This window comes from Oncorhynchus mykiss, chromosome 28, assembly GCF_057628025.1.
Source record: "Oncorhynchus mykiss isolate SJ-2025 chromosome 28, ASM5762802v1, whole genome shotgun sequence".
NCBI classification, from domain to species: domain Eukaryota; kingdom Metazoa; phylum Chordata; class Actinopteri; order Salmoniformes; family Salmonidae; genus Oncorhynchus; species Oncorhynchus mykiss.
Genome location: NC_143049.1, coordinates 5,215,828 through 5,226,148, shown reverse-complemented (window position 1 = coordinate 5,226,148; position 10,321 = coordinate 5,215,828). Strand labels below are relative to the sequence as shown.

The following is a 10,321-nucleotide window of genomic DNA, read 5'->3' as shown; positions in this document are numbered from 1 at the left end:
GTTGACTGTGAATGGGACAGCCATCCACCCCAGTTTGTCTCACATTGTATTCAGTGATGTGGGGGATGGTCCCTTCAATGTTGTTCTAGATGGGAGGGGTAGATGTTTCACCAACAACCGACTGTCACCCCTGTAGGGACACGTATCCAAAGTACAGTCATGAACCTGAAGGGACCAACCTTCCCTGGTGGAGCGTAGAACCTTTCACACTTCCAAACAAAACCAACGTATCTCTCCCAGTTGCATTTTTAGCATGTAAATGTTGGTGGGGCAAACAAAGGAAACTAATTTGGGATGCATGCAAGCAAAGGCACTACACTAACACTATAGCACACCCAATTTACATACCTCATCCCATACTGTTTTTTTTATTTATTTTATTTACTTTTCTGCTCTTTTGCACACCAGTATCTCTACCTGCACATGTTCATCTGATCATTTATCACTCCAGTGTTAATCTGCTAAATTGTAACTATTCACTCATATGGCCTATTTATTGCCTACCTCCTCCTGTCTTTTGCACACAATGTATATAGATTATTTTTTTCTACTATGTTATTGACTTGTTTATTGTTTACTCCATGTGTAACTCTGTGTTGTTTTGTGTTCACACTGCTATGCTTTATCTTGGCCAGGTCGCAGTTGCAAATGAGAACTTGTTCTCAACTAGCCTACCTGGTTAAATAAAGGTGAAATAAAAACAATACATTAATTGCACTATAACGGTGACAAACGAAGCCCACAAACTGTTAGGACCTACATCAGCAGAGTCCCAACAGCAGTTCCAACACCTTACCACTGCAACACCTGGCTATCAGGGGAGCCTGGTCTGGCAGCCTCATTTACTGCCTTTAAAAAACATAGCCATATCAGCTAACTTGCAAATGTGATTTCATACTGACAATTGAGATGTACAAACTATAACATAAGGGAACAACAAGCGAATACGAGGCAACATGTAATTTCAAATAAAAACATTAATGAGCGAGCTAGGACGGACGTAGTCAATATCACTATTTGTTCAGCACCTTTGAAATGTACAGTGACAGAATTCTCCCTGTACACCAAGTCATAACCATAGAATGAATAAAGGAGGCATATAATAAGCAGACAATGAAAACTCTTACAATATTCAATGATTACATTTCTCTAAAACAGGTTATAGGCTACATGTGCATCACCAAGTCAGAACAGTAGGTGAAATTAAGAGGGAATAGGCTACAAACAGCTTACTACACAATATACACTTAGTATTACTTTCTAATCTACAGTATACACATCTCCCTGGCATATTACATAATTTATGCAGCAACATACAAGACACTTTTGGACTCACCTGTTGTGCTGTGCTCACTTGAACAGGAGGTGGCACGGAGGTCCTTCGTGGGCAGATTTTGTCATCACACTTTGTCATCAAAGTCAGTAATTATCTGGATTTATGGTGCTATCAAGACAACTTCGAACTCTGAAAGAAACAAGGTTGAATCATGATGATGTCAGTAATCTTCACGTCGTAGCTCTAGAAAGAGGCCTGAGTTACCGACTTACAATTCCAAGTTCAATGACCGTTCAAAACTTATTTTCCCAGTCGGAACTCGTTTTTTCCCCGAGTTCCCAGTCTTGAACTCACTGAAGTCAGATTTCCCAGTTCCAGAGTTAACAGTTGTTTTGTGCGCGGCCGAAATCATGCTGGATTGACAGCATGGCCAATGTTGAATGTTTACAATTTTAAGTGTCATATGCAGAAAGAGTGCCATGCTTGCAGAAAAAGTGGACTGTGGGATAGATACATGGACACAATTATCATTATTTGTCTCTTTTCCACTTCCAATACAAATGTTTTGAAATGTTGCCTAAATAAAACTAGTGTCTGCTTAATTGATAAATAGCAAACTCATATATTATTGAATAGCTGTTATAATTTGATCAATTCGTTTGATCAGGACATTTCCAACAGAATGTTACCGCCAAAAAGACGTGTCCATATTCAAATAAGACGAGATCACGCCCTCCTCCTATTTAGCCAGCACTCTCCACAGAGCACCACCTTCCATTTATCTTGCGACGACGAGCCTCTTCAAGCACCAGCTCTTCGCACTCGGTCTGTCAAAGGTACATTTTATACAAGGTCGTGTTTATCTGACTACACAATTTCGTCATATTATTATTTAAGTATTCTAAGTAGTAGTTAATGTGTAAATGACTAGACTTGAGTTATTGTGAATAAACATGGTTGGAATGCGGCTTTAGCTGTTATCTAACATTAGCTGTAGTAGCTATTCTTCACACGCACCAATTTGCCAGTTTACTTAACCTGTGAACATTTATACGGGCTATATTAACATCTGTTAAACACACGACGGGGGTTTCACTCTTGCAAATATATAATGAACCGTATTTAACTACGCTAGTGATCAACTTCATTGTAAAGATTGCATCCGCCTTTAGCCTGTTAGCTTAGCACCAAGTGGCGAAGCAGGCCAACGTGGTGCAAAATGGCGCTTACATTCTTGGCCTGCTTTTTCCCCCAACACGCATTTAGCCAGACTCATTTAGTGGGCTCAGTCTGTTGTCCAAACCGTAACACGTTATATCAAATAACATTGAAATGGTTATTTGCCTGAATTGGATTTACTATGTGCAGCTAGCCAACTACAGCACCTTAGCTAGCGGTAGGCCAACTATCTGGCTAATTCTGTGCGCAATATGTCGGACAACAGCTCCCGCACACGGCGTGACCTACGTTTACAACTCCTAGCTGCAAGTATCACAATGTAAAAAGTAGTTTTTTTTTACTTGACCCGGATTGATCCCTTGCAGACAAAGAATCATGTCCGACGAAGGAAAACTTTTCGTCGGAGGCCTGAGCTTCGACACCACAGAGGAGTCTCTGGCGGAAGCTTTCGCCAAGTATGGAAACATCGCAAAAGGTGCGTTCTAGACATTTATTTCATTTGCTAAGTGATCGCTGGCTACTTCCAGAAATATTAATTTATGTTTCTCTCGCACAGTTGATGTCATCAGGGACAAAGAAACGGGAAGGTCTCGTGGATTCGGCTTCGTAAAGTACGATAATGCCGAGGATGCGAAGGACGCATTGGAGGGAATGAACGGCAAGGTATATCGCTATCACTTATATTTACCAATTATCGGAGTTGCTTTTGTTTTAATAACCTTAATGACATAACTGACTAGCTTACTAAGAATACATCTAGGTGTAGCTTAATGAACCATAAAGTTATTTCTGGTTTTATCATATCGACGTTAGCCAGGTAATTTATTAATCCTGTTAACGCCTTATCCCATTATGAAAAGTCACATGTTTATGGCCTATGCTGAGTAACTCTCCTGTCTCTTGCAGTCTGTCGATGGCAGAACCATTCGTGTGGATGAAGCCGGCAAGGGTGGCGGTCGCTCAGGAGGTGGAGGTGGCGGTGGATTCAGAGGTTCCAGAGGCGGTGGCGGATATGGTGGTGGAGGTGGCTATGGAGGGGGGAGAGGAAGAGGTGGGCGAGTTTACTCGCGAGGTATGGGCAGGCAATCTGCAAGATGGTGTGCTCCCCATCATCCATTAGCGTTTTGTCTTGCCCTCCCTCTTAGCCGTAGTTACATTTCAGTGTGAGTTTGCTTTAGCCGTGAGTTTGTTTTTGAAGTCTCGTGGTGTTTGTTCCCAGGTGGTGGAGGATATGGTGGCGGTGACAGGGGATATGGTGAGAGGAGCTATGGTGGTGGAGGAGACCGCAGCTATGGGGGTGGAGACCGGAGTTACGGGGGTGGCGGTGGATACAGGAGCGGCGGTGGCGGAGGGTACTCTTCTGGTGGCGGAGGATACAGAGACAATAGGTGAGGCGACACGTCTGATTACACATTTCCTAAATTGGTGTTTGTGGACATTCCCCTCTTGCATCCTTTACAATGAACTGTAGTGGTGAATGATTAACTGATGTTATAAATTCCATTTAGCTCAGGTGTTTGAGCCCAACGTGCCCCTTTTCCCCCACAGTTCTTGATGTCAAGAACTGGGGGATGCTGGGTTGAAGGGAGTTGAGGTTTTCAGCTTGGTACAGCGTAGAGGCGTGGTAATTAACCAGAAAGACTGCTCGACTGGCTTTTTACATTTTTACCCCCCATCTCGGCAGAGGGGGTTTAAGAGGTTTCACACCTGCTAAAATCTGCCCAAAAATAAGCCCAATGTGGGCATGAACATGATAATCACGTAATTGTGTACAGCTCTCTGGACGGATAGGCCTACACTTTATGCCTGCATGGTAGGTTGGATGCACACATGAGGGGGAGCAGAGACTGGATTTTAAGGATTGGGAAATTAAGTCATCAAACTATGTAATATACACCTATCTTATTTCATAGTAACTTTATTTCTATTGTCTAGACAATGTGAACCTGCCAAACACTGGAATGTTTTGGCAATTGAATATTTGACTGGAATTTCTTTTTTTTATGCTAATGACATTTCATGTTGAAAATAATTCAAACAGTAATTATTTATTAACAATTGTGCTGGAACCAAACTGACCCCAAAGCACTAATGAGCAGGGACCTTACCTATATTTTTTCCCTTCCAATGTTAGGGGCCAGGGAGGCTATGGGGACCGCTCTGGGGGTTCCTATAGAGACAGCTACGACAGTTAAGGTATGTGCTAATGTATTTGTTTCTTCATAGGCCTAGCCTGCGTTAGGCCACTTCCTCATTCCAAGGTTCTGGACTTGAACCTTTTACTAGGTTGCGGCTGAATAGTTTAGGATGAGATCTAGTTCTGCTCCAACCCTAATCTAGCACACCTGATTCTAATACTTAGCTGGCTGAATCGGGTTAGTTACAAGTGGTTGGAGTGATCCTACAGGGGGTAGCTCTCTAGGAATATTGTTTGGAGAACCCTGGTTTAGTGGGTACGTGGGGATGTTATCAAGCTCAAATGTTCGTGAAACTTGTTTCCTAAACTCAGTGTCTTTACCTGTGTGCCCAATTCTTGTCCTCAGCTGCACACGAGTAAAAATCCACCCCTGATTCAAGATCATCCCTTGGCTGGCTGTATTTAAAAAGCTCCTCAAGAAATTTGTCCACATGTTGACCTGATTTTTGTAGTCCTATTCTGTGTTTAAGTAGCTCGAGCGTCTTTAAATTTAGCCATGAGTTTTGGCCATTAATTTACAAACCATGTTTAAAAAGTTAATGATCTCTAAAGGATGCATCTCAATTTGCTCTTATGGCATTTAGTTCAATTGATAAAGCATAATGTCTGACTTGTTGGTGCTGTAAAAACCAAAACGTTGCTTCACATGGCTGTTTGTATATAAACGCCCACTGTTCTTTACATTCTACTCCCTGTCCCTATCAGCACTGACATCTCCATTTAAATCCTTGATATTAGTATTGTGGATACCAACGAGGCTTGTTTACCTTCCTGTTTTCCTTTGTTTTAAACGACAATGTCCGACCTACCTCCTGCCAAGTTTTAAACTGAGCGAGAAATAAAATGATTCCTTTGACAACCTTTATCTATACAATTGAGGTTCTTAAAATAGCTGAGGGTCCTGTATGTTCAGTTTCCAAAAAGAGTGAATTCCTTTCAGACTGGTAAAACTGTTCATGAAGTTGCAAATTGCAGCATGCTCAGTCTGCTCACGGTATTTTGTTATTTTGCTCTGCTCAATGCCTGCATTTTAAATGTGCTTGTTATAATGGACTGAACACAAAGATCAACATCAATGTTACTGCTCTTGCCCAATAGTATTCCACCTGGGAACGATTTTGTACTTTCTGTTCTTTGTATCATCAACATTGAAGATTATTTTGTCAATTTTGGCTTCATGGAGCCTATTAAAACGATTTGTTGAAAATACTTTCTTGTGCCTTGAACATGCTTATGGGGGAATTGGCTGGTTTATTGTCAGTGATTATAATAGTTTATCTTCATAGCGTTGGCTTGTTTCCCTTATGTGGGGCTTTAGAGCTAATTTCTATGGTTTAAACTTCCCAAAAGTGAGAACAAGAACTTTGAAATTTTACAGAGATTCATAGGAAGTGACATGGTTCCAGTATTTGTCTAGTCTTTGGCCTACTTAAGTGATGCTTCTCTGGTGGCTTATGTTGCCACTGACTCAAGTGTGGTGTTTGCCTTTAAGTGGTTAACAGTGAGTGGGGTACTGGTAAAGTATAGTCAATGCACTTTTCCAGTTTCCTCAAAGCAAAATTTCACTGAAGTATTGTTCTCATTTTCTGCTGGCTTGCCACCGCAGGGCACAGCAGTGGTTGGTAAATGGTCATATAATCCTCTAGTTGTAGTCAATGGCAGTTTCCAAATTGGCAGTTCAGTATGACTTTGTTTAACAAGTTTGTCAAACAGTGCTAAGACATGCATATGACAATTGAGGGGTACATTTCAACCTCTTGGGTTGACTAATCTTCCATGACTTAAGTGGGGCCTAATAGTGGGAAGTAGGTGGTGGTCCTGTTAATGCTCCATTGCTCAGCTACAGAAAATGCCTACAAGTCCTTGGAGAATGAAGTGTTGCGCCTACCAACAAGTGCTCGTCAGAAGTGAAAGCTGCTCTCTTGCCTAGTTCATTTGTGGAGAATCGATAGGCCAGTTCACGTGAGGTAATCTCCTTTTGCTCTCCTGCTCACATCCTTCAAACTGAGTTCTCATTATTTCCAGAAATATGTTATCCATTGTCCCCCTCTGCTGCAAAGATTGCCACAGTCCAATGTTCCTTGGCCACTTCTGAATTTCACAACTCTACACTCTTAAATCCACATAGAAAACTGTCCCCCCCTTTTCAAATGTGCCTTAGCAAAATTACCATTCACCTGGCCTCAGTCCAATTACTTTTGCATCATGTCCTTCAGAAATTACCTCAACTGGCTCAATTGTCCCCTCCTTCAGGCCTGATTTTTAACAACCCCCCCCCCCCCCCTGTTTTTATAGTGTGGTTCTAAGCATTGTGTTAAGTCTGGGTAGATGAACATGTTATGAAACGACTGCTTGCTAAAGTATTGGTGTGAGCTTCTGTTCTAATCTCTTGAATGTCTTCTCGTTAGGATGAATTTACCCTCTGGAGACTAACCTGTCCTGAACTCTCCATGTGACAGATGGTGGTGAGCTGGAGTTGCAGTTACTGCTGCAGCTACATTTTTCAGGTTTGTCTCTTGTTCCTGTAAAGTCTTGATTTTTAAAGGCCCATGAGCGGAAAATAATTTTCTGTTGGCAATGCCGTGCTTTACTATTTGATATGTGCTAGTACTTTGGTCTTTATTTTCAGGGCTGGGTTGTATTTGAATATTACCACTCACCAGCATGGCGTTGTTTATTAATCAGAAAGAAACGCCTTCAATTCTTTGACTAATCCAAACAGATTTTTTTTCATAGCCTACACTTGGTTGCCTGAGCCATGGAGCAAATTAAAATAAAGGGTTGCAAACATGTTTTTGCCCTGCTATTATTTTTGACCTGAAAATGAACAATTTATGATTTGACTGCATTTTACAATGCTGCTGCTCCCCATGTGTCCCCAAGACAAATGGTTTTGCTTCACTATGCGATTCACGGCTTTGGTGCAGCTAAACCACACGTCTATCCTACAATGAACAGGCATCTGCAAAAAAAATTCAAGGAATTTGTAACTTGTTGTGCTGTTAGATTTGTATTGGCATCTCAGGTCCGACGTGCTCAGGATGTTACATGTAATTTGCGATGTGCATGAGCAGTCATTATAGCATCTCATTCCACTTCCCCTGTGAGAACCATCAGCATAGGTTGGCTGTGCCAAAGCCTGCCAGGATTCTACCATACGATGTGAAACTCCTGCCTGAGCCATGGCACAAATTAAAAATAGGGGTTGCTAACTTGTATTTGCACCTTTTACCAGCGGCAAGCCAGCAGTTGTCATGACCCTTGTGGTCATTAAAAGTCCCATGACACTTAATGTAAGAGTAGGGGTGTTAGCCACGACCCCAGGGTTAAATACCTAACCTGCCACCATTCCATTGTCACCTAATCATCCCCTCATTCCTAATTGGCGTCACTCACCTTCATCTGATAACTGTGGTGTGCGTTCTGGCACAATGGTTGCCGTGCATTGGTGGTGGATGAGGTGAGTTTCCCCCTTACTATGTAAGTGCTTTCCTCAGTTGGTAGAAAAGCACAATATAAATCAAATCTATATACTATGGAAGATGAAAAACGTTTGGAAATATCAACAAATAGATGGAAACCAGTATCTTTGACTTTGCCATCTGTTGCAAAGTTTTCCCTAATCTGATTGACAAATCCAGCTCCAGAACCAGCCTTAACTTTACTTCTGGGTAGTGCAGATATCTTGCGAATGTTTAATTTTGTGTTCGTCTGGGGAATGTCGTTAACAATTAATTAACCGTTGTGTGAAGGAAGCTTAGGCTCCTCCTTCGCAAAAGAATACTCAAGGCAAAACCCTTTCCTCCTGCATATTTCAACTGTTTATCATGGCCAAAAAGGTCATGTATACGTTGAGTTTTATTGCTCAGTGTATAAGTAGCCTGTGTCATTCTTCGGAGGTGGAACCTAAAGCATTTCCGCTCAAGGGCAGAAATTGTCTACGGGTGACATTGCCTTTTTTTTAAAGGGGCATAGTGTAAAATGAAGTCTCCTAATGGAAACTAGGGTGACTTGTAACCACTGAATTCAGATGCTTCCCTTCCACCACAACCTCATTGGAGACTCTCTTTTTAGTCTTCTGTTTTTCTCTAATAGCTGAACATACAACTTTTTTGTTATTGAAAAGAGACAGCATTTTGCAGCAATTTAGATGGTACAATGATTCTTTACGCTTGTTTTGTCAAACTGAAATTAGGCTAATGTAGGATTTTGGTTACTAGGAAATGGCAGTGATATCTTTTGAATGCTTGCTTGAGATGCCTGAAGAGCGGGATGGTGCAGCCTTCCAATTTGATAAATGGAGACAGACCAGCTTTGGTTGAGAAATCAGAGGGCTGCACAATTAGAAGGCAATTTTTCATTAGAATGCAACATTTTTGAAACAATATTACTGCAGATATTAAAGATTTTTTAAATTTATTTCAATGCAAAAAATATTACGTTGATCCTTTAAGCGTGTCCATTAAGCCGCTACTGTTCTAATGCTCTGACAATACATTGATTGTAATTGGTTTCTTTCATTCCTCGGTCTCAGGTCCAGTGTAAAGCGTTGACGTGCGTGTACGCAGAAGTGGAGTCAGAAATCTGCATTAGTCCGAAGACTTTTGTACATTAAAATATAAAAAAATCCAACGAATCAACAATTAAGGTCCTACAAGCTGCACCTCATTTAGGTGACACTTTTCGCTATACTGACATGTTACAGAAGAAACAAATGCACTTGTTTTAATTTGAGTTTCAACATTTCATGGCTGTGCAACATGTTGGTGCATGTGTTCAACTAGTTTTAATGTGATGAATTTGTACATGATGTATTTGTGAATTCAAGTATCTTCAATAAAGGTGCAAATCATTAAGTGCTTATCTATCAAATTATTTCTCTAAGGAAATAGAAGATGGGGTCAAACTTCTGTTTTGAGTCTTTCAATTAGACATAGAATTGATCAGTTAAAACCCCTGAAAGATGGCAAGCAATGTTTGGTTATCCCAGCTCAGACATTGTGTTGCAGTACTCTGGAGCATTTATCATAGGGAAAGATGTATCCTGCCCAGTGTTTTAATTTGTAAATTGGGGTGACCTGGTGAATCGGAACGCATGAAAGAGATCCCATAGAGCATTGCATGCCTTATTGCTTTTACGTACTGGTGTAAAGCGGTACTTGCAGAAGTTGCACACATGGGGAACATCTTTGATTTCATACAAATCTACACCATTTTAGATGCCTGGAGAATTTTTAATTGCATGCTCATGTCTATCACAGCAGGGAGAGATAATAGAATGTGATAGGTGCACTTCTGGCCACACATTGGTCTATATAGGCTACAATGTTGCATAAACTGAAAGTCATGTCATGAAAGGTACCGGATCCTGGAAAATTGAGTTCCTGAGAGATGAACAGGATCAGGCTCAAATTAAGAACTAGTCCCACCAGGTAATGTTGCCCACCGAAACTGACAGCACACTTCTTTGGTGCCATGTATTAGCACTGTCGGGTTTATACAGTCGACATTGGCCTCGTCTCACCCTGAAATCACACAAATTAGAGGTCATCAAATAAAACGGGTGTAGACCTTACTGTGAAATGTTAACTTACAAGCCCTTAACCAACAATGTAGTTCAAGAAATAGTTAACCTAAAGTGAAGGGGAAAAAATGACACTATAAATAGT

The 10,321-nt window shown here is 41.1% G+C and overlaps 1 protein-coding gene across 15 annotated transcripts; it reads left to right on the top strand.

The window, feature by feature from the left end:
* The first annotated feature begins 1,979 nt into the window (after positions 1-1,979).
* LOC110508373 (cold-inducible RNA-binding protein B) lies at positions 1,980-9,508 on the top strand. Of its 15 annotated transcripts, none has more exons than XR_016492902.1 (8): positions 1,980-2,112; positions 2,821-2,930; positions 3,012-3,118; positions 3,362-3,479; positions 3,675-3,843; positions 4,590-4,651; positions 7,061-7,159; positions 9,187-9,508. XR_016492902.1 is itself a non-coding variant. In XM_021588867.3 (7 exons), the coding sequence occupies exons 2-6, from the start codon at positions 2,831-2,833 to the stop codon at positions 4,648-4,650; spliced, it is 555 nt and encodes a 184-aa protein (XP_021444542.2). In that variant the 5' UTR covers positions 1,980-2,112; positions 2,821-2,830; the 3' UTR covers position 4,651; positions 4,999-5,861. The 15 variants fall into 15 exon arrangements, 7 of the variants coding, with proteins under 7 accessions (XP_021444542.2, XP_021444541.2, XP_090081791.1 ...); XR_005040289.2 differs by having other exon boundaries at positions 3,362-3,506; XR_016492901.1 differs by having other exon boundaries at positions 3,362-3,527.
* Positions 9,509-10,321: the final 813 nt, after the last annotated feature.

What these genes read in the sequence shown, in the direction of transcription:
- LOC110508373 (XM_090225665.1), top strand. Translation starts at nt 2,831, where the DNA reads ATGTCCGACGAAGGAAAACTTTTCGTCGGAGGCCTGAGCTTCGACACC. An exon ending in TGGAGGGAATGAACGGCAAG is followed by an intron (nt 3,119 to 3,361) that starts GTATATCGCTAT and finishes TGTCTCTTGCAG; the next exon opens with TCTGTCGATGGCAGAACCAT. An exon ending in GGAGGATACAGAGACAATAG is followed by an intron (nt 3,844 to 4,589) that starts GTGAGGCGACAC and finishes TTCCAATGTTAG; the next exon opens with GGGCCAGGGAGGCTATGGGG.